The sequence below is a fragment of the Delphinus delphis genome, chromosome 9, assembly GCF_949987515.2.
Source record: "Delphinus delphis chromosome 9, mDelDel1.2, whole genome shotgun sequence".
NCBI lineage: Eukaryota > Metazoa > Chordata > Mammalia > Artiodactyla > Delphinidae > Delphinus > Delphinus delphis.
The window spans coordinates 4,405,303-4,428,473 of record NC_082691.1 but is presented as its reverse complement, the minus strand read 5'-3'; the positions used below and the strand labels follow the sequence as shown (position 1 = coordinate 4,428,473).

The following is a 23,171-nucleotide window of genomic DNA, read 5'->3' as shown; positions in this document are numbered from 1 at the left end:
CATCCCACAGCACTGCGATTCTGTGCATATATCGGAGAAATAATAGTGTAAGGCCGAAGCAGATGCAAATCAGCTCAGTCAAAACTGGAAATCTTTCAAACAAAGGCACAGAGTGAAAACCAACTAGGAAGTAGATATTGGCTGTGCCCTCAAAGAAAACAAAACAAGAAGAAGGAGACAGACTCCAGAGCTGGCCCGGAGTTTTGTCTGACTTGCTTTTCAGTGTTCCGTCCTCAGATGGGGCTGACAGGGCTGAGAAACCTTCATCGGCCTTAGCGTGTCCTCTGGCTCTGCCCGCAGGGCTCACTGCGTCCTTTAGGGCTAATTCTGATGGGCTCGGGGCTCAGTCATCTGCCTCTTAATAAGCAAAGCAAGATCAAGTTGTCCCATAGACTTTGTGGTGCTCCTGGTGAACAAGAGTAAAAGGTGAAAGTCAAAACCCCCCAGTCCACCTTCCCACCCTGCCCTGAGGTGGTGTATATGGAGGGCTTGGACTTAGAGATCAGTCTGTAAGTGAAGATACCGGCAAAATGTCGGATGATACCTCAAGGCGTCACAGATCGGCAGACAGGTCCTCTGTTGAGTCATGCAAGCTGAGACTGCTTCCAGGCATGTGTAGATGACAACCCAAGATGACACGTTAAATAACTTACACCAGAGGCACCCCAGAGAAATCAAAGTCGGGGTGCAGTTTCACTGAATAAGGGGCACAGGAGTTGTCCCAGTGGTGCCCACCCGTGACCTGTGTTGTGCTTCTTTGCAGAGATCGAAGAAAGCTATGAAACCGACTCGAGCTTCCTCACCAACTGCATACACAGCATGTCCGGTCGCTGCCCGCAAGGCACCATCATCCCCGACGGCGATACCGAGGCAATCCCGGTGACATTCATAGGGGAGGTTCTCGATGATCCCGTGGACTCGGTGGCATTTACCAACAGAAACAACAACGCTGGCTCTTTCGATGCTGGGAGCACAGCCAGCAAGAAGGCCCAGCTGCCACCGTGCCAGGCCGAGCACAGCCAGCAGCACGGGCAGAGGCGGGCGGCGGGGCCTGGCTCACCGGCTCCTTCCCAGGACCCTGGGAGAGAAGTCATAGCGGCCTCGACCAGCACCTGGAAGGATGTGACTCCCAGTAAAATGGCGCCCAAGGCAACTTCTGCTTCAGCGCTTCACACGCACGACCTGAATGCGAAGGAGGAACGCAAGGTGGCCGGCTCTGCTCATGGCGGGAGGACCCTGGCCACCAGGAGGGTGAGCGCGCAGCCAGGGAAGGAGAAGGAAGGAGATGATAAAAGTGACGTCTGGACACTACCGCCGTGGTTTCGAGACCAACACCCAGGGGGGAGTTACGGGCTTAAATATGGCCTCACAACGTATAAAATCGTCCCTCCAAAGTCAGAGATGAAATGTTATGACCGGGGGGCATCCCTCTCCACGGGTGCCATCGAGATCGACGAGCTGGGGAACCTGGTGAGTCCCCACACGAACGCCGGCAGGACCATAGTCCCGACGCCGCCCGCTCTGGAAGCAGAAGCCCCGCCCATCGGAAAAGTCAAAGAGTTCTGGAGGTCCGACTCTATAGAAAAACACTCTGGCCGGCCCGCAGAGGGGGCCAAGAGGACCTCTACCCCCACCACGCCCACGAATCCGCAACCTCAAGAAAGCAGACTCAGAGCGGAGCCCACTTCCCCAGACCCCAAAGCGACATTGCCCCGGCCCCGGTCCCCCAACCCAGAAGATGGGAGACCTCTGGAGGAGGGCAGAAGCTGGCCGCTCCCAGCAGCTGCTTGTCCCCTGAAAGTTCCAGCAGCTAACACCGCAGAAGTCCCGTTTCTCAAGCCTCAGAGAAGAACATCCAGCCAGTACGTGGCCTCTGCCATTGCCAAGCGGATAGGGACCCCGAAAGCCCACACTGACGTGGGGAGGAAGCCTGGGAATGCCCAGAAGACATGTGAAGAGCCAGACCCACCTGGACGACCTCCCATGGTGAAGGATGGTACCACCCCCAGCCTGTACCCAGAGACAGGCGTGCGTCACAGTGGGGACGGATCGGCAGCAGGAGCGCATCCCGGAGGGCAAATCAGCAGCCCTTATGGGAAGCTGTCTACTCAAAACGGTCCCACTGGCATCCACAGAACTTCCCATGGACCACTCATCACAGCTGCCCAGAGGGGTCAGGCTTCCGTGGGACAGAGCTGTGGTCTCAGTGGAAAGCAAAGCCCAGGGAAACACAGGACCAGCTCGTCATCTGATCCCAAGTGCCAGCCGGCCGGCACGAGCCCCCCACCCGCTCGCTCGGGAGGTGATCCGACTCCAGGCAGTGCCCTGGTGAATGGCTCCAGGTGGGTCTCCGTCCACAAAGAGCCTCTCCACTCTCCGAGAGTGTCTGATACAAGTAGCCACGCTGGACAGGAGCCCCCTGAATGGGAGGAAAAGCCGGGTTTGTCAAGCACAGATGTACCTGAAGCCGATGGTACCCTGCCAGCCAGTATCTTTGGGCCAAAGAAGAAATTCAGACCCGTGGTCCAGAGGCCAGCCCCGAAAGACACATCCCTGCACAGCGCCCTGATGGAGGCCATCCACTCGGCGGGAGGGAAGGACAGGCTTCGCAAGGTGAAGTCATCAGCGGGCTCCTGCCTCAGGGATGGGCCTTTCCCCACAGCCACCCAGACACAGACTTTAAGGTGGCATCGGAGGAGGGAGTGCCGGGCTGGGGATGCGGGTGAATGCACAGGTTTAATTTTACCTGGATTTCTGTCTCCTTGCCTACAGAGTTGTTTGAATAGAACCATTAAGGGGCCAAAACTGATGGGTTTGGGCTCGTCCACACTGCCTTTAAGGCTCTTGACTGCCCTGGGGAAAGATGTCGCCAGTACATGGCCCTTGCCTGGTCGCAGGGGAGTGGAGAGGAGGCGGGTGGGGCAGGGGGAATCATCCACAACTCGTCCTTGAGCCTGGAGGGGCAGATGGAGGGTCAGGCTGGGATCCCCGTCACCCTGCGTTTTCAGCAGTGGTGGGCTGTCATTCTCCAGTAACCTTGGGGACAGTTTTATCACACCTGCCCCCACGTAGGCATTTATCATCCTGCAAATGTTATTTAATAGCTACACCAACACGGATGATTGGGAACTGTGTCCTCCATTTTGCCCTTGAGAAAACTGGGGGTCACCCTGCCAGCTAGTGGGGACCCAGGCCCCTCATCCAGGTCTGCAGGACTTCAAGGCACATATCTGCTCAGGAAAGCTAGGACCGGTAACAGGAGGGATAGGACATTCAGGGGCGATCATCCTGTGCTACCCCACATAGATCACCTTTGATTTTTGTATAGTGTGAGCTCAATCCAGAATCTCAACCTGATAATTTTACCTTCTAACAGACAGAGACTGTGAAACTGACCCTGTAGGTCTGAACTGATAACTATGGTTTTTCTCTGCACTACCTTACCGTCAGCATTCCCCCATCTCCTGAGTGACATGTGTTGACATCGTTAATAAATATTCTAGACTCCAGAACCCGGCTCAGAGGGAGGTCTGAAGAAACCGTCCTACACAGAGACAGACAGCGAGCGCTCAGCCCTGCTGGCAGCCATCCGTGGGCACAGCGGCACCTGCAGCCTGAGGAAGGTAAGAGGGGCCTCCACAGCTGCCCCCCCCCGCAGTGATCCCGGGGATGCTGCAACAGCCAGGGCAACCCCCGATTGTGTAAGCGATGCTAAGTCATCATCGGAGTAACCAGACCAACCGCAGGAGAGGCATTGAGGGGCCGCCCCTGCACAGAAACTCTCCCTCTCTCTCCCAGACGAGTAAGTCCTCCCTGCATATCTAGCTCTGTGCACTTCCCCAAATTCCGGGACGCTGAGCCTGGCTTCAGGGCTTAGATCACCCAGCAGTGGGAGGCGGCAGCGTCTCAACTCAGGGATGGAGTTGCTGGTCTGGCACAGCTGCAGGACCACCTGGACTGGAGCTCGGGGACAGAGGGTCATCCAGCTTCCAGAGCCAGAAGCCAAGGAAAAGCGGAACGGACACCTTCTCTTCCGTGTTTGGAGGAGGGGTCATCCGCATTGGTTGGTCGTTGGTGTGTGGCCTTGGGGTCTGTTCAGACACGCCACGATGAGGCAGGAGGGCAGGGGTCTCAGTAGGACCAGACTGACAGCCCTCCTCCCTGCCATCAGTCACTGCCACCACCACCCCCGGCCCCCAGGAAAGCCCAGGGATGGGAAGCAGACACGCCCCCTGGGCTGGCTGCACGGTCAGATACCCTGTGCCACCTCTTGGAAAGGACATTTGGGACACTGTCATTTAACCGTCTCGTTGCTAGGTGACGTCCTCCGCCTCTGAGGAGCTCCAGAGCCTCCGCGATGCCATGCTGTCTGCACATGGGGCAGAACCCCCAGGGCTAGAAGACCTTGGGATCCAGTCCCCACCCGCCCTGCCGCCGCCATCGCCCCCATCCCCTCCAGTCACCCAGGCTCCCACCGCATCCCGGATGGCGTCCAGGTCCAGCTCGGGCCCCCTCAGCAACCCGGTGGACGCCAGGCAGGCCTTGATGGACGCCATCCGCTCAGGCACAGGGGCCGCGCGGTTGAGAAAGGTGAGGATGCGTGACTGCGCGTGCGCGCTCCCGTGGGTGAGAGGACAGGAGAAGAATGCCCCTGCGCAGACGCGCCCTCAGCGTGGTGGGAAGTCATGCCAAACTCGCTCCTGGGATGCAGCGAGGGCTCCAGTGCACTCCTAACCCCTGAGCGCGGTTCCACCACCCACGGCTGCCTGTGATCCAGGACGGCCACCTGTGACGCATCCTGAAGGGCCTGCACCACGCTCATGGCCTTCGGCCGGGGTCCAGGCGACAGCATGATTGGTTAATTAGTTCATCTTTCTCTCTTTCCTTCTTTCTTTCGGAATTTATTTTTCTTTTGCCAGCATACATTTTGAACATTATTGCATGCGGCGTCTCTTGGGCAGAGCACCCGTTTCTGGTTTTTCTACAGCTTCTCCTCTATCTGGTCTCACGCTGGTCTGTACACTTATGCCCACCTAGTCCCTGAAAGCAGTGGAATTTGTGGCGCCCAAAGTAGGATTCCCAAATTGAAAGGGCCTTTGGGCCGGATGGATTTTGAGATCTCCTTTAACTCCAGAATGATTCTGTGCATGGACTGACCCTCTCTTCCTGCCTGTTTCTAGTGGGTGGAGGAGTTAGGCTAATAATAGGGAAGTGGTGACAGGTATTATTTTCTGAGAGATTATGTCCAGACCCTAAGCTTAAGTTCTCACACGTACCTGAAGAGGTCAGTACTAAGATTATCCTCATTTTACACAGAAAGTGAATGAGGCTCAGAAAACAGGAGTAACTTGCCCCTGTTCACATAGGGCCGGACCCAGACAGGGGTTAGTCTGGGCACAGAATGGCCGCTCTGCACTGCTCTGCAAGAGAGCAGCTGGCCCACGAGACCGCTGGGCCACTTCCACAGAGGGCGGCAGACTTTGCTGAAGAGGTTTCCCACCCAGGAGCCTAGGGCCTAGAAGGTAGTCCTCGCTGAAGCCGGGACGCCCAGCGGTGCCACCCTGGGCAGGAGCGGTCTGAACACCACTGACTGGGAGCGTTCCTGGGGCCACGGCCACGGCTCCCGGGTCAGCCCCAGAGCGTGTCCGTGTGATGGAGAGGCATCAATCTGTGTGCTGTGGCCCCGACGGGGACCCAAGACATCACGTAGGGAGGATGCTGAGGGCAATTCATCACGGAAAGCACAGCCCAGCCTCAGGATGCTGGGAAAAGAAAATGTGCTTAACCACGTGGCACTGGATGGCGGCCAGTTTCGCACTTTCTCCTCTGGATGGGGGGGTGAGGGGAGGGCAGTTAAAAATTATGGAGGGCTTTTGGGTTTTCTTTACTTGTTTTTTCATTTCTGTAGAATTTATATATTTATGAACTTAGAACGTTTATTACATAGAATGAGGGAAAGGTGAAGAAATTGGGGTGCATGGCTAAATAAGTGTCCTAATAAATGGACCATGTGGATTCTGATGAAGACAGCTCTGGAATTCAACCCTGAGACAACCTCTTTCCTCCAAGCACATTGCAATATCAATTGAAAGGAAGTGCCTGTCCTCCGGTCAGAACGGCCATCATCAAAAAGTCTACAAATAATGAAAGCTGGAGAAGGTGGGAATGTAAATTGGTGCAGCCACTATGGGGAACAGTACGGAGGTTCCTTAAAAAACTAAAAGTAGAGTTACCATGTAATCCTGCAATCCCTCTCCTGGGCACATATCTGGAGAAAACTCTAATTTGAGAAGATACGTGCACCCCAGTGTTCATTGCAGCACTACTTACAATAGCCAGGACATGGAAACAACCTAAATGTCCATCGACAGATGAATGGATAAAGAAGATGTGGTACATATATACAATGGAATATTACTCGGCCATAAAAAAGAACAAAATAATGCCATTTGCAGCAACATGGATGGACCTAGAGATTACCATACTGAGTGAAGTAAGTCAGACAGAGAAAGACAAACATCATATGATATCATCTATATGTGGAATCTGAAAAAAATGATACAAATGAACTTATTTATGAAACAGAAACAGACTCTTGACATAGAAAACAAACTCATGGTGCCAAAGGGGAAAGGTTGGGGGAGGATAAATTAGGAATTTGGTATTAACAGTTACACACTACCATATATTAAATAGATAATCAATAAGGACTTACTGTATAGCCCAGGGAACTCTACTCAATATCTTGTAATAACCTGTAGTGGAAAAGAACCTGAAAAAGAATACCTGTATAGTATAGATATACATGCATCCATATTTAACGGAATCCCTTGGCAGTACTCCTGAAACTAACACAGTATTGTAAATCAACTACAGTTCAGTTAAAAAAAAAAAAGAAGAAAAAGAAAGGACGTGTTGGTCGTTCTCAGAGAATCCAAGGCAGCACAGCCGGTTATCAACCTCGATGGTCTGGCTGGTCTGAGGGGACGATTTTGAGTCTCTAAAACACTGTTTCAAAGTGAGAACCACAGGACATCTACATGCTGAGTCAGATTTTCAGGGCTTTGAGCCTACTCCTCTGCAATTTTCTAGTATTTATCAAGTCACTTTACTTTGAGGTTTGAGATAATTATCCATGTCCTTTGAGCTTTTGATGCAGTTTGAGTAATGCTGACTGTAATTATATGAAGGCTGTACTCATTTCTCGTATACATCATCTCACTGGCTGGTTTGGGGTCATTTCAAATAGCTGTTACTCTGTCCACCTCGCAGGAGTCACGTGGATCAGGGGCCCAGAGAGAAAAGCCTGCCTGGGCTTGCACAACGGGGGAGAGGCCACCACTGCAACCTTGAACCTCAGGCTTTCTCTCTCTTAGAACGTGTGCCCATGCCTTCCAGAAAATAATTTTAAAAAACAAGTTTGGGAACTGTCCAAAGGAGCAGAGGAAGCTGTTTGTGCCCCGAGAAAGAAAGTGGGGAGAAACACAAGGACAGTGGTAGGAAGGGCCGGGACCTGCTGGCCAGTGGGTGGCGGGACACAGACGGGTGTGTGTGTGTGTGTGTGTGTGTGTATGTGTATCCACACAGCGGGCAGCGCGGCCCTGGCAGTGCCTGCAGGAAAGGTCCGGGGGGCTGCGGCCAGGCCGTTGCTCATCCGGATCTCAGCTTTGTGGCGGCAGCTTCACATGGCAGGTCAAAAGCCCACGTTTGGACTGTTTCTTGGATTAATCTAAGTGTTGGGACCTGCGTTACCCATCCTGGCAACGGTGAGGCAGTGAGTCTGGCGCGTCTGAGGTTTCGATGCCCTTGGGCTGTAAGCTGGGCCTGAGTGAGCACGATGAGGGTGCCCTGGGAGACCCTGTCGCTTTGTCTACCCAATGCACCACATCTTACCTAGAGGCCTAAGGGCTGAGCGACAGGACTGTGTCACTGCTCTACACAGCAACCCAGACTCCCTCCCCTCCCCCCTGCTTACACTCTGCGTCTCAGGGCCACGTAAAACCTGCCGAAGGACACGTGACTTCGGAGGCCAGGACCTGGACCTTCCACCCAGAAGCCTCAGCTCAGCCTCCATCAGGGACACCCAGGTGCGGCCAGGCCAGCGTCACCTGGAACCTGGAGGTGTGCACCTGACCTCGTTTTCGACTGCCTCGCCCTCCCTATTGGTGTGGAACAGCAGACCTGTGACACCAGGGGACACACGTGCGATCCGGGTGACCAGGGCCAACTGTGCCTTCCCTGAGGAGTCTCGTTAGGCGGCCCTTGTCTGCGGGGCCCTGGCCGTGGATGTCTCCGTGGCTTCGCAGCAGATGCAGCTTGGGGTGTGTTACGGCGTCTGCACCTCGAGTCGCTTGAGCTTTGCCTCTGTAGCTTTCTTTCACCTTTTGGGCTTTTAAAGCTGCATCACCTCAAGGAAAGGAGCGAAGTGTGGGACTCCTGGATCCCAGCAGTGTGGGCTGCGCTGTCTGTGGATCCTCAACACGAGCAGAGGCCCCTTCATCCTTGGTGTTCAGTGACGCTCCGGGATGCGTGTAGCCAGGATAGCGTCCCGGACTGCGGGGTGTTCCCGGCTCTCCCGGGGGGCGTAAGGGGCTGCAGTGCGTGAGTCCTCCAGGCATCTTCCTCCAGGAGAAGCAGGGCGTCCGGCTGTCCCGGGAGAGCTGGCAGAGGTGAGGGACTCTCACTGCTAAGGCGGGCACAGTTACTCACCCTTCCCTGAACACACACGTTTTGCGTCGGTGACGATGCTGCTTATGATAAAAGACCAGAGGGTCGATTTGATGTAGGAGGAATCATCACCTTAAAAGTGAGTTGGCCGCTTTTCAGGGCGATTGGAAGTCTGTTTGCCTCCCTCCACAGTGTGAATTGAACGCCCCGCCTCTGTGTTTGCGGTGGTCAGAGACGTTGCCCACTCTGTGTCTTCCGTCCAGCCCCAGATAACAGCGTCCTCAGCTCTGCTCTGTCTGCTGCCCCTTCCGCAGTGGACACTGCCCTCCCTTGCTGGGGGCAGGGCTCAAACGGACCCCAGAATCCGCTTCCGCCTTCCACTCCATCCTGCATTCTTATTCATGGCGAAACTGTGTGCGTTGGACAGCCTTTGTCGGTCTGTGTTAAATGCATTGTTTCAGAGGGCCTGGAATGGACACCAAGTGCCCTTTAATCCGTGTTTATATTTAACACATTCACACGTCCGGCCATTCATTTCGCAAGCATTTCCTGAGAACCCACCAGGGTCCAGGGACTGTGGTAGCTGCTTGAGATGGAGAGATGAATGAAGCATTGTCTGCGCCCCCTGGGGACTCTCAGCCAGGAGAGGAAGAAGGGATTGGGGGTTTGTCCTTGGCCTTAGGGACATCTCACAGAGTTAGAGACCTGGTGAAAGCCCCAAGACCTTTTCCTCATGTGTCCTAGCTTCGCTCCGAGGAGGGCAGAGAGCAAGCATCTCCTGTGTCCAGACCTTCCTGGACTGAAAGTCTGCAGCTTCCATTCCACAGATGGGAAAGGGGGGCACAGATGTCCTGAGGGCCTCGTCCTGGCCGTAACTAGGTCAGTGCCGCTGCCCAGCCAGACTCCGCGTCAGCCCGGCACGGGCGGACGCCTCTGGGAAATGCCTCATTAAGCCCCATGGTGGGCACGCCGCGGCTGGGCCCTCCCAGGTGTACGTTTTCCCACCACAGGAATTAACTGATTCAGATCACACGTGTGTCCCGGCGCTTGGCCTTGGCAGGAGACCCTGTGAGAAGTGATTAGACACGTGACACCATCGCCATCAAAGCCCAGGGAGCCCCTGAGCCAGGACAGAAAAGAGCTGCAGCAGCGACTCTAGGCCATGCTGGGCTCGGCAACGCACAGTGTAGACCTTTGATGTGTTTCAGTGAAGTTGGGGGAGTTCAGAGGCACAGACGGGTTATTTCTGTCTTTGCTGCCCTGTGACCATCCTGCCTATACAGACCTTCCATGTGACCTGTTTTTCCTGCAGGTGGAAACCAGGGATGCCTGTCACCACTGCAGTGACCCCTCAGGGCCCTCATGGGTGCAGTTCCCTATTCCTGGAAGGAAAACGTTTCACCTCCTAGTGTTACCAGCTAATCCCCAGTCGTCCTGCATGTTCCTGGATTAACCTCAAGCCCCCAGAAAGTCTCCCCCAGCCCCCAGGCTGGAGGAGGTTCCCCAACAGAGCACCACCTCCTTTTCCCCCATAACCACATCTCAGCCTAATTTCAGCAGTGATCTGTGTAACTCCTGTGTGGGCTTTGCCCTCCTGCCACACCGTGAGCTCCGGCAGGTCCCAGCGCCTTGCACAGCCCCAGACACAGAGTGGGTGCTCAGTAACTATCTTTTGGGGGAAGGGAGAGAGGGCGCCCATTCTTTGCCACCATATTGCCTGGCTCTCCAGACCAGTGGCCGAGTGCAACTTGGGGTCCCCGTGCTCAGAACTCGTCTATTTCATAAGCGTGATAAACTTGCCAAGAATCCACTTCACACTGTAAGAAACCACCTTCTTTTCCTTTGCAGAATAAGGTAAGTTCCGGACATCTCCAGTCTTCTGCCAACGGTCCTACTCCCGTTCTGCAAAGCTGGCTGACAGCTACATGGCTGGGTCCCCTGGGAGTCCGTTAGCCCCCCCCCCCCCCAGGAACTCATCTGTCTGGGTGGAAAAAAGGGACCTGAAACAGAGAATCCTGTCGCTCCCTGACAACTTCTTTCCTTCCCCTGGACACCAGCCCTCTGTCACCACTGTTCATTTTACCTTTTTCCATATAAACATCATTTTCCTTGGCAGGTGGGGAAACAGAATTAAACTTGGATATTTTTACAGCTTTCTGACTTGGCCTCAAACTGCAAGCTTTGTCCCTTCATTGATTTTCTTCTTGTCCAACCAAAATAAGAAAGAATCTTTCAGGAAGCTTGAAACCTTTGGGATGCCAGGAACCCTTCCAGTGTTTTTCTTCCAAGCTGCGCCTTGCAGCACGCCCTCCTCCCCCGGGGGGTGCCCTCTGTCCTCCTTGCCCACCTGAATTTGGTCACACCCATCCCGGGGCAGGTCCACTGGTCCCTTACCAGTGTGGCTTTAAGCTTGGGTTGACACTAATGGCCATCAGTGTGGTTTATGCTACCTTGTGGCCAATTCCATCACCAAGCTGTCTTTGTTGAATTGTCCAAGTCAGAGCTTTTTAAGGCTGTCCTTCTTCAGTTTCCTTCTTGACACCAAAGTTTAGGAGTTCTCCTTTTCCTTCCTAGATATTTTCTTAGTTTACTGAGAACTTTTACAATCTGCATGCAGCCATCGTTGTTGCTATTAGTGGTGATGAGAGCACCTTCTAGGTCTCAACCAGCCAGGGATTCAAATAGCCCCCAGCCCGGGTCTTCTGCACCAGCGACACGCAGGCTAGAGTGAAGCAGGCTCACTGCCAGGAGAGCAGGTGATGTCCAGCCCCTGCTTCCTTCACTCGCCTGCCCTGTAGCTCCCCTCACTGGGTCACAGTCCCACCTACTACCCCTCTGTGTCCTGGGAAGTTTACCTTAGCAACTTGGAACCGCCTTCTGAAAGTGGCTTCTCCCAGTCGGGCCAGGCTTTAGGTGACCAAGGTGTGCAGGATGTCTCCTGCCTCACCCCCAAACCTCCGTTCAGTTGTCATCTCATCCCGGCCACCAGGACGCTGGTGCTGGGATGAGACGAAGTGATGGTGGTGCTGGTGACAACGCAACGAGGTATACCTCGAGCCTCACCGGGTGGGTCTGTAGTGCAAATCCCATCATCCCCATTTACCGGGGAAGAGGGGGCACCCCCTGCCTGAGACTCGCCCAGCCCAGATGCAGAGTCAGTGTATCCATACAATGAATTACTACCCAGCAATGAAAGGAATGTACACGCAACAACATCGATGAATCGCAAAATAATTCTGCTGAGTGAAAGAAGCCAGGCCAAAAATAAAGCCAGACCAAAAAATAAATAAATATATGTCAAAACATATCAAGTTTTACACTTTAAATGTGTGCAGTTTATCATATATCAATTAATTTGTTAAAACAATAACAGTAAAGATACCTTTTAAAAATCCCTCCCCCTCCCATGGACCCGACCCCACCACTGCCTAGCTCTGCTTCCCTTCACTGTAGCTTCCAGATGTCCTGCCCACTTGTGCTGCTCCATTTCCCCAGCACCCATCCCCCACCGGCCTCCTCCTGGCCGCTCTCAGAACCGCCCTCGTCAAGGTCACAATGCTGCTAGTACCCTTGGATGCAAGAATAGCGCCCTTTATTCTCCTGACCCTTTTCAGAGGTCAGGAAATGGGATAAACGTACTGTTAACAGGATGCTGGCTGCATTTTCCAATAACAGGCTCAATCTGTTCTTCTCTGCCCAACACACACACTCTTCTCCCCGTGTCTTGGACATTCTGTAGCAAACTGATTTTGCTTTTCCAAACTGACAATTAAAATCTTTGTTTTGAAGTTAGAGGTGGCTCACTTCTCAAGGTGTCTAGGGTTTGAAGAAAAACCCATTGAAAACGTAACTAACATAATGTTCAAACATAAGCTCATCTGTGTTTCCCACCCTTGGGGCCCGCTGGTTCCCGTTGCACCGTTTGCTGTCACCACGTGCATCCTTGTGGACGCGCGCTCCCCGCGGCTCGGCAAGCGCACTGCACGTTTCCCCTGCCCCCCTGGCCACGTTCTGAGTCTCCTCTGCCCAAGGCTGCATGCGGCCCTGGAGAGAGTCCCAAGACCCCTTGTCTTCCAAATCTCCTCACTCTCCCGGGCGGACCCTTCACCGTCCAGACCGCTGGCCCCCAATCCCACCCCCATCCTAAGCTGCCCTGTGCATCGGACACGAATCTTCAGTGCCCTCCCTGACGTCCACCGTGTGTGTCCCATGGGCTCCATCCAAATCAGCAGGTCCAGTCTCCTCCCTCCACGCCCCCAAACTCCACATCTCATCCCGTTTCGTTTCTCAGCTGGTGTGGACGCCGCTACAGCCAAGGAGACACTGATGGGCGGGTGTGCTCATAAGAAACGAGCGGGTGGAACCCTGCAGTCGTGGTCGTGGCCTGGGGCCATGTTCTCTTCTCAGATGAGCCCGCTGGGGACCGCTATTTACTAGTATTTGGTCCAGGCCGAGAGAGCACTCTACACCCCGGTTCTCCCATCTTTATATTGGAGGCAGCACCCACAGTGATAACAACGGCAATAACGCCTCAGTGATTGAGTTGAGCTGAAGTTTTAATGAGATGAGACTCATGGAGGGCTCGAAATGGTACCTGACACGCTGTAAGTGCACAGGAAATATTCCAGGTGGTGTGTGTTGTTGGCATTATAAGAAATCTGCTTGGGTCCTTGGAAGTTCGCTCTGATAACGCACTGAGAAGTAGGACGAGATGCCCAGCTCCCAGCACCGTTCCAGTTCGAATGTGCTGAGCTCGGTGGAACCACGGTGAGAAACCCAGTGCTCCTTTCACATGGTTTCACGTGAATCTGTCGCTTTTCTTAAAAATGCTGTTCACCTTGGCCTTCAGAGGCATGGAACTGTTTCCTTCAAGATTCGGCCGTCACATTTTCTGCACTTGGGCATCCCAGGAGCGTGCAGGGCTGGGCTCAGAGTGGCAGGGTGAGCTCACGCGTCGAGTGGGCTGGGAACGTGTGGGTTTGCAGTCGCCCCTTGGAGCCGCCCCCACTCACTGGCACCCAGCAAGTCCTGCGCCCGGGGACGGGGTGGGGATGGATGCCGTGGTTCCAGCCCCAGAGTCCCCACACCAGCAGTGACAGACACAGCTGCTGGGAGACCACGGCGGGCGAGGGGGCGATCGGATCTGCCCGCCCAGGACTGGAAGCAGGAATGCCTTCGGCCAAGAGATGGTCTGAACGCTTCTTGAAGAAGGAGTCCTCGTTTTCCAGCAGGAAAGGGGCATCCCTGAAGGAGAAACCCCACATGCAGAGACCAGCCCAGAAGAGGGACGGACCCCTAACAGACTCAGAGACTGGGAGGGAGCTCAGAGAAGGCGGGGGCTGGGACTGGCTGACGGCTCTGGGAGAAGCTCAGGGACCTGCAGACACATCTTAGACCCTCCAGCAGTTCCCGATGTTTTTTCCTGAAGGCTGTAGCCAGTCACTGAAAGCATTCAGGCATGTTGTTTGTGTTTCTGAGAGTTTTCTCCTTGGGGCTAAACGTTTGATGGGTACAGCGTAAACACTCATGGCTTTGGGAAAGGAATATTGCAGGGAGGGGTTGGCACACAGGTCCTCAGCGCCCGGATACCTGCACCCTGGGCTCCGCCTCACGCCCTGAGTAACTGTGGTTCTTTCTTCACTGCAGGTGCCCTTGCTCGTGTGAATCAGCAACAAGATGCGATCGTGGCAGAAACCCCCCTGCAGGATGCTCTCCACTCACGAGCGCCACCCGGCAAGGGATATAGGGGTCTGGTGGCTTCCTGGTCTCCAGGCCAAAACTCGCCCCGTTGACTTTCAGTCTATATCACGGTTCAAAGGGACGGGGATGCCACTCTGCCACGCGGCTTGTGCCAAGGAAATGTATTTGCCTCTGAATATTTAAAGTTGCCAATAAACTGTTCTTGTTGGCAGGTTAATGAGACTATAAACGCTGGAGCCCAACACACTTAATTACATCGATAGACAAAGTGGAAAGAATCATGCCTTAGACCGATTTTGGACCTTGGAGACTTACCACATGTAGATGGTTAAAACCATTTAGTTGTTGAAAATCTTTCTGAATTCTAGGGAAAATATATAAATCAATTGAAACAATCTGAATGTCATATGCTACTTGATGTAAGAAAAAAGAGTTGGGAGGCCTTTTCAAAGGTGACTTCACTGAGTAATGAAAGTATTGGATCCTTATTCCTCAAACATTTGGGGTGAAAACCTCATGGAGGGTGGCAGACCACGGTCTGTCCAGCTAAAGCTATTAAAAATCAACCATGATCGCCCAGAATAACAATCAAACGTGACGTATGAACATGGCAGGTCTGAGTTCTCCTGGGGTGTTGGCTGAGATCAGAAGGACGTTGGAGGGGATGGCAGTGCCCACTTGGAATGCTGTCCCCCGGCGGGCTGTGATGTAGCGCAGCCCTCCCCGACCGAGGGCTGAGCACGGAGCCCGGAGGCTGCCCTAGGAGCCTTAGAAATCCTCCGCGGGGCAGAAGCGTGGATGCCGGGTCCGGATCAGATCAAAATCGTGCTGGTGTTTCACAGTGCGGGTTTGGTCTCCATGCTTGTGCCCGGCAAGTGAATGGCCGCTGTGGGTCATGTGGCAGCCTTCTCATAGCGCACAGCACCCAGTCTCTGGTATTTATCTCAGAGGTCAACTACGGCTGTAGGAAAAGCTCTTTACGAGATGACTAGAAATCAAGAGGAATTCCTGAAATTAAATTTCTGTCTTAATGAAGCAACAGATATGGCGGGATCCTTCGAACGTTTCACGATTTCAGAGCCGGGCGTCACGTAGGACGGAAACTGCTCTGCGTTGTCTGATGAATGCCACTCACCTTCCCCAGGGCGGCCAGGGCATCCAGCCAATCGCTCTCACTGTCTCTACTGTTGGTCTTTTAGTGCCACAAATAAAAGAAAATGAAAGTGTAGCCTTCGTGTGGATTTCATGACTTCAGACCCCAGTTCGTTTAGATACCCTATGCCCCAAATAGAAAGGAGACATTCGTTTATTCAACTGGTACTTAGGACTGCTTGCTACCCTCTCCCGGGCACTTGTTACAGCAGATGCCAAAACAGACGGGAATCCCTGCCTTCGTGGCATTTAAATCGCGGTGGAGGAGACAGACCATAAGCGAAATAAGTGAATAATATACCGAGTATACTTAGGTGCTGGTAAGTGATTAGGAGAAAAACATGAAAAGGGATGAAGCCTAAATAGGGAGATGAAGAAAGGCCTCTTGCTACAGAGGCATTTTAGTAAAAACCTGGAGGAAAGGAGAGGGCCAAGCGTGGGCGGACGCCTAGCTGGCAGGGAAGAGAGAAGGTACCAAGGTCCTGAGGCAGGATTTTGCCTGCAGTGCTGGCGGAATGAGAGGAGGATAGTGTAGACGTGTGTGTGTGTGAGTGGGGTCCGTACAGTTTCCCTGGCCTCTGGCCCCTGGTTCTCACACACGACCTGGCGCCCCGTCGCCCAGAGCAGCCTTGTTCCCCAGCAGACCAGGAGAGCAGCAGGTGTGAGGGGAGCAGAAGCGCGCCCTGAGGACGAGAAGGGCGGCCCCTTGAGTGCCCAGCCACCTCAAATTGCTCACAAGGCGGGGGACCAACCTGATACCAAATTTACACCTTGTTGTGTTATGTTATGTTCTGCACCCCGCACTGGGTTTGGGCTGCGCATGAGGGACAGGGCAGCCTTCTGCATCGTGCTTTTGCCTTTTTGCAGAGTGTTTCCCAGTTGTGCTTGGCGGTTCTCAGGTTCAGTGGTGGTGAGGCACCATTTTCCAGACGAGGATACTGAGTCCAGGAAGACAAAGCACCTGATGAAGCAGCTTCATCGCGTTATCCTCGTTCTTAAGTCAGTGCTTCTAGGACCCCTGTTCCTGCAGAATCAAATCTGAACTCCTAAGCCTGTCAGCCCCCCTCCCCAGTCCGAGGCCTCAGCCTCTGCTCTTACCCACATGGAACCGCCACCAGGGCACTGACGCATCCCGAGGGCGCATGGCACGCCCCTCACCCCTCGCGCACTTCCCCTGCCAGAAATGTGCAGCTCCCCTCACCGCGCACCCCACCAACTGGGAAACCCAGCCCTGTGCTCACGACGCTGCCCCGCCCCCCAGCCCGTGTGCTCCTGCGGCCAGGCCTCCTCGCTGCCCCTGGAAGCTCACTTCTGCCGTCAAAGCCACCCTTCCCCACACATCACTCCTCAAGCCAGCCCCTCACCTGCCTTTCTGCCCACAGTGCGTCAGCCTCAGGGCAGGAAGCAGGTCAGAATGAGCTTTCCGGGCCCAGAACACATGGCCCTGTGTGCCAGGAAAAGGCCTGGTTTACACAGCGTAACTACTAATCATGTCTCTTCTTTCTCCCCGAAGGTCCCAGTGTAGACACGACACTCAGTGGTCTCCCTCACTGTGAGGTCCAGATGAGGTGTTCAGTGAGTGCTCAGGGAGAGAGTGCACATCCTGAGAAGTGAGATTGGAGCCCAGGTGTCCTGTGTCCAGCCCAGGGTTTTCCCCATTTTCGCTCTGCCTTCTGTCGGAAGGACCAGAGGATGACCCCCAGGGTTCCAGGCGGTTGAGAGGCTCTCAGAAGGAGCCGAGAGAAGGGCCTTCAGGGAAGCCTTCCCACCCCTGGCTCTCGCCTCAGCCTCGGATCGGGCCCTGGAATCACCTGCCTTCTTCGGTGCTGAGAGCCCAGGACCACTTTCCCAGTCTTCCCGGACCACGTTATCTCCTCATCCCTGCAGCAGGCCTCGGGGCAGAGAAGTAGCAGTTCTGCCTCTCTGTATCTTTAGAGCAGCAACCTACTTACTAAGAAGTCCATCCGTAAAAGGGATTCGGGCCAGGCTGGGTGACCCTGCGGCTGCCCCACTGCCTCCAGGGGGACCCCATGATGGATGGTGAGCCCAGGACTGTGGGCTCGACCTAGTGACTGATTCTGGGCGGAGCCTGCGTTTCTGGATCTGGTCTGCTGGTCGTGGCCCTCCCTCTGCCCTGCTCAGCCTGGAGACAGTGAAACAGGTCTCCCCGGGGAGAAAATTCCAGAAGGACCTGCTTAGTCAATGGCTGATGGGCAAATGCCCAGCTGTGGGGTGGAAGGGAGATTTCCTAGGAGACAGATGGCTGTGAGCGGCTGGAAAGCCTTTGAGTTGCAGTGAAGGGGAGGGCAGGGAGGGAGAGTGGGATTATCCTCAGGGTCCGGTCTGCAGCCGGAGGGCACGGCTGGCCGAGCCCAGGCCTGAGGGCAGGCGACAAGCAAGGTGGTGGCATTTGGGAGATCAGGAGTCGGCTGAAAAGGGACTCAAAATGTGGCGTGATGAGCAGCTCAGAAGCAAGGCAGTGTGAGCTGAGAGCCACTGGCCACCCTATAGAGAACACGCCTGGCTTTCACGTGCCAGTGGAACTTAAACAGTGACGATATTTTAGGACACACAGAAACATCTGCACAGGCCTGCGGCAGGCCTGTGTTTTGCAGCAGGTCTGAGCAGGGGAACCAGCCCCTGTCCTGTGACCTGGTGTCACACCAGCATCTACCAAGGACAGCTCGGGGCCTGTGGGTGATGTCATCCTTCTTGCTTCTTTGGGCAGCCTGTGAGTCCTAAGCAGGACTCAGAGAACCAGGAATGACAGATGTAATTTCCCGGTGAGCAATCGCAGGACCCCGTCCAAACATTTCTTGGCGCCAAGGATTAGCCCACGAGGGCTCCCACAGAACTCGAGCCACAGAGAAACTCACGGGAAGTCAGGGCGGGGACCTGGCTCCAAAAGGTAACCCTTGGGGGTCCCCGGGCGCCACTGGTCCCGTCTGAGCTGGGGCTTCCCACATGGGGCGGGGTGCTGTCTCTGCTGCCCTGGAGACTGTGGCTCTGAGTCACCTGTCACCCGACCATTCTCTGATGAGACACTCTGCAGGGAGAAGATGGGTAGAGAGAGGAGGCCGGGTGCCTGGCTTGTGCCCGGCAGGAATCCAGCCGTCGTGAGACCACGCACTGTGAAATGCTTAGACCCGTCGGGCAAATTTATTCTGCCCCTCGTCCAGAGGAGGAAACTGGAGCATAGGAAAACCACAGTCATTTGCCGAGATGACGCAGCCGGTGAGGGTCTGAGCGAGAGCCAGTGTGTGTGCTGGAGGCCTATGTCCTCTCCTGCTGCTCTCAGGGTGCCCAGTGGCCCACAGCCAGCAGGACCCAGTGTGGCCCCAAGGGGACGCAGCAGTGGACTCCGGATGGGTCCCACCTGGAACATCTACCCTGACACAGGTTTCCCAGACCACAGGCTCCTGGGGCGAACATGGCACCCAGTCCTGAGCTGAGAGGATTTATTTTCTCTTCTCCACTTGCTCGTTTTTACCAGATGCTTTTTTTTACCTCTTTATTGGAGTATAATTGCTTTACAATGGTGTGCTAGTTTCTGCTGTATAACACAGTGAATCAGCTATACGTATACATATATCCTCATATCTCCCCCCTCTTGCGTCTCCCTCCCTCCCACCCTCCCTATCCCACCCCTCTAGGTGGTCACAAAGCACCGAGCTGATCTCCCTGTGCTATGCGGCTGTTTTCTTTCTTAAGCAAGTACTCATTTGATTGTTTCAAAATTAGGCATGGCCAGTCGCTGTACGTGACACTGAGGCTGCCTGGGAGACGAATAAGGCTGTTGGCTGGGCCATGTCTAAACGCTCCTGGTTTCCCCGGTCCCTGGTTCCCATGATCTTCAAGTTCCCCAGTTCTGACTCTGGACTCCAGCCTGGCTCCCAACCCTAGGGGCCACCCTCTGAGCATCTCCCAGTGACTTCCCCATAGCAGTTGTGGCTGTCAGCCTACAGCCCTTGTTTTCTGTGGGCTCCTGCCAGAGAAGGGCAAACTTTCTGGGGTGATCTATCCCATCAGAACACTGTTTCAACTTTGGTGAATCACTGAATGGTGCTATCGGTGGGAACTGCACACCTGCCTGCAGAATGAACGATTCATGCCCTTGCTGCCCTCCCAGCAGCTCTCTGGATTAAGCAGCCTTGGCATTTGGCCTGGCCATTTAGACATTGCTCTGGTTTCAGATCCAACCCCCACGGGTACTGGTAAGCAGGTACTGGTAAGAGGCATGTTACAGGGTGGTTAGGATGTGACTCTGGAATCAGAAAGCCCCAGACGTGAATCTCAGCCCTGTCACACACCCGCCCAGGCCACATGATGGGGACGAGTGATTTAACCTCTGAGTTTCCTCACCTACAGCATCAGCAAAAGTCGTTTTGATAGCTAACAATGATAAATGTAGGTGCTGAGCACAGAGCCCGGCACACAGGAAGCCCCCAGTAAAAGCTAATTAATATGGTATTGGAGATACTGTTTATTAATAAACAAGTTCATTTATTAGTTCTAACAATTTCTTGATGGAGTCTTTAGGATTTTCTACATATAGTATCATGTCATCTGCAAATAGTGACAGTTTTACTTTTCTGTTCCAATTTGGATTCCTTTTATTTCTTTTTCTTGTCTGATTGCTGTGGCTAGGACTTTTTATAAAACTATGTCTAATGAAAGTGATGAGAGTGGACATCCTTGTCTTGTTCCTGATCTTAGAGAAAAAGCTTTCAGCTTTTCACTGCTGAGTATGATGTTAGCTGTGGGTTGGTCATATATGGGCTTTATTATGATGAGGTATGTTCCCTCTATACCCATTTTGTTGACAGTTTTTATCATAAATGGATTTTTAAAATTTAATTTAATTTATTTTTTATACAGCAGGTTCTTATTAGTTATCCATTTTATACATATTAGTGTATAAATGGATGTTGAAGTTTGTCAGAAGCTTTTTCTGCATCTATTGAGATGATCATAATATTTTTATCCTTCCTTTGTTAATGTGATGTATCACATTTACTAATTTGCAGATATTGAACCATCCTTGCACCCCTGGAATAAATCCCACTTGATCAGGGTGTATTATCCTTTTAATATATTGCTGAATTAATTTTGCTAATATTTTGTTCAGGGCTTTTGCATCTATGTTCGTCAGGGGTGTTGGCCTATAATTTTTTTTCTTGAAGCATCCCTGTTTAATCCATGCTGAGGAGGTCTGAAGAGAGCATTGGTCTGAAAAGACAAGATCCGTGGATTCTAGTTTCAGGCTATATCATGCATGGCTGTGTGACATCAAGCAAGTCACCCTTTCTCTCTGATCTGCAGACTCTTGTAAAGCGAAGGACTTGGAGTAAATGATTTCTGGGCACTTGGTGTCCTGGAATTATGCTTCTCAGCCAAAAAAATTTCTGTTGCTCGTGTCAGCCAGTGTCTCAGGAAACAAAGTCTTACTCGAATGATTTAAGGAAATTTTAAAGCAAAGGTTATTAAGCAAAGTGAGGGCAGGGTTTAGGGAAAGTAATAAACCCAGGGCAAGCAACAGGGAGGGTCCTTACCATTCCTCAGTCTGTAAAGGCAAGGGAAGGGGCAGTTACTGCAAGCTGGCAGGAGTTCTCGGTGTAGCTGAAGGTGGCTGGACAGGAGATGTGACCTTAGAGAGAGAAACACAGCTACTGCCAAACCATGGCCGGTCAGAAATAATAAATACCCCGGACTCTCTCTTCTGCCCTCCTGCCTCTTCCAGTGCATCCCACTGTCCAAATCCAACCAAAACTCACAGGCAAGAGAACTTGTTGATGCAATCCATGTCTGCTCAGCCTCCAGGAGTAGACAGTAAGGTGGGGAAGAATAGAAAGAAGTTCTGGAAAGGCAAATGAAATATCCGTCCCAATTCCTAATGAGGAAAATTCAAAACAAAATCTCAGTACCTCATCAGAACAGTGATGTTTTAAAGAAAATGTAGAATATGGCTTTGAACTAGCACCACCAATAAATATCTGAATTCAGTTGGAATTTGTACTTCTTCCAAGGGAAACAGGGTTTAATTTTTCTCTATACCAATTGGAAGTCTGCCACCTCCTTTTTCCTCTTACATTATTATTAAAGAGGAAATGTGTCTTCATTTCTCTCATTTACCAAAAGTAACCATTCATTCATTTCCCTTCCTAAATAATGCAGGTGGCCAAAAAGTCCAAAACTGCTCCAAGTTTACCTTGCAATTAATAAGCTTTTCTGAATGTGAAGATAAAAAGATAGGGTCTCCTGTTTTGATTATTGTTTCAGCAAGCTACTTTATCCCTGTCTCTTCAGGGCCCGAGATGAGCCAACTCCAAGGAGAAAAGAAATTCTTAAGAAATTAGACAGTACTGATGAATTACAGATTTATTAAAAAGGATAGTGATTCACTGGGAATGTGAAATGTCCAAGGACCCAAATGCGATAAGCTGGAAGGTGCCGGCAATATAAATTAGGCACCGGCAATTTCCAACTAGTCATTGCCTGGCCATGTGACAAATACATCAGCTCTGGAACTCCCAGGAGATTTAGAGACTGAAGAGGGAAGAGAACAGGTCTTGAGCAAAATCAGACAGGAATGAGCATGAGCAGGGCTGGGACCTTCCTCCTTCTCAAGCTCAGCAACGACCGAAGGCCATTATGTGCCGGACGTGGGCTACAGGCTGGAGACCAGTAACGTCAGGACCACGGTTCCTCCCCAGAGGGGGCTCTGCCTTGTGGGAAGACAGGAAGGCGAGGCAAGGCATACATTACGAGGAGTGCAAGCACCACTGTAGACACCTGGAAGGTCGGTCCCAAACCACAGCCAGGATGCCAAAGAAGCTTCCCGGAGCAGGTGACATCTAGATGATGACCAAAGAGTGAGGAGTTAGCTAGTCATTCTGGACAGAGGAAGTGTGCAGTAACACCAGAGCCAAGCAGAGCAAGGTGGGAAGTTTCAGAAAGCAGGGCTTCAAAATGCTGTGGTGCTTTCTAAGCCACAAGTGTAGACTTTATCCTAAAGGCCATGGGGAGTCTTTGAAGGGTGTTTAAGGAGGGAGTAGCAAGACTGATTCACAAACGTCACTCTAACTACAGAATGGTTGATGGAGCAGAGAAGCCAGAGGGGAGGAAGTAAAACCAGTTAGGAAGTGGGCACTAGCAATCCACGCCAGCGCGGAGAGAGGGGGAGCTAAGGGGCTCTTCCTGGCTACCCACAAGATCAAGCAGAGAGTTCCAGAAAGTGTCAGAAGCTGAAAACAGGCAAATGCTTGCCAAGACATCCCATACCTGACTCAGAAATTAAACATGTCAGTAACCGTAGATGTGGTGAATAAAATGTGATAAACTGAGGACCCACAAGATTTCCCATCATTCACATGCAATCAGCACAGTTAGCACAATGATAGGTTACATTGTGCTTTCTGTTATTGCAGGGTTTTTTTAATGGTAATAATGATGAGAGCTTTTTCTGCATTCCCAGTATTCCATCGGTAACTAGTAATGAACGCTATGCACCATAACTACCTGTGTTACTTTGTGCCACCCACCCATCACACGAACCAGAAACCCAAGAGGCATCCTCTCCCCGATCCCCAGAGCCAAGCCATCAGGACAGTGGTCCACTTTGCTTCATTAAAACCAAGAATAACTTTGTTCTG

General features: G+C 52.7%; 1 protein-coding gene across 3 annotated transcripts in view; it reads left to right on the top strand.

The window, feature by feature from the left end:
- Window positions 1-15,589, top strand: part of COBL (cordon-bleu WH2 repeat protein) — a 259,545-nt gene extending 243,956 nt beyond the window's left edge. For all 3 annotated transcript variants that reach the window (XM_060020105.1, XM_060020107.1, XM_060020106.1), the window contains exons 12-15: window positions 764-2,613; window positions 3,504-3,623; window positions 4,318-4,590; window positions 14,314-15,589. In XM_060020105.1, the coding sequence (XP_059876088.1) occupies window positions 764-2,613; window positions 3,504-3,623; window positions 4,318-4,590; window positions 14,314-14,331 (2,261 nt within the window). In that variant the 3' untranslated portion in view covers window positions 14,332-15,589. The remainder of the gene's footprint in view (window positions 1-763; window positions 2,614-3,503; window positions 3,624-4,317; window positions 4,591-14,313) is intronic.
- The last annotated feature ends 7,582 nt before the right edge of the window (window positions 15,590-23,171 follow it).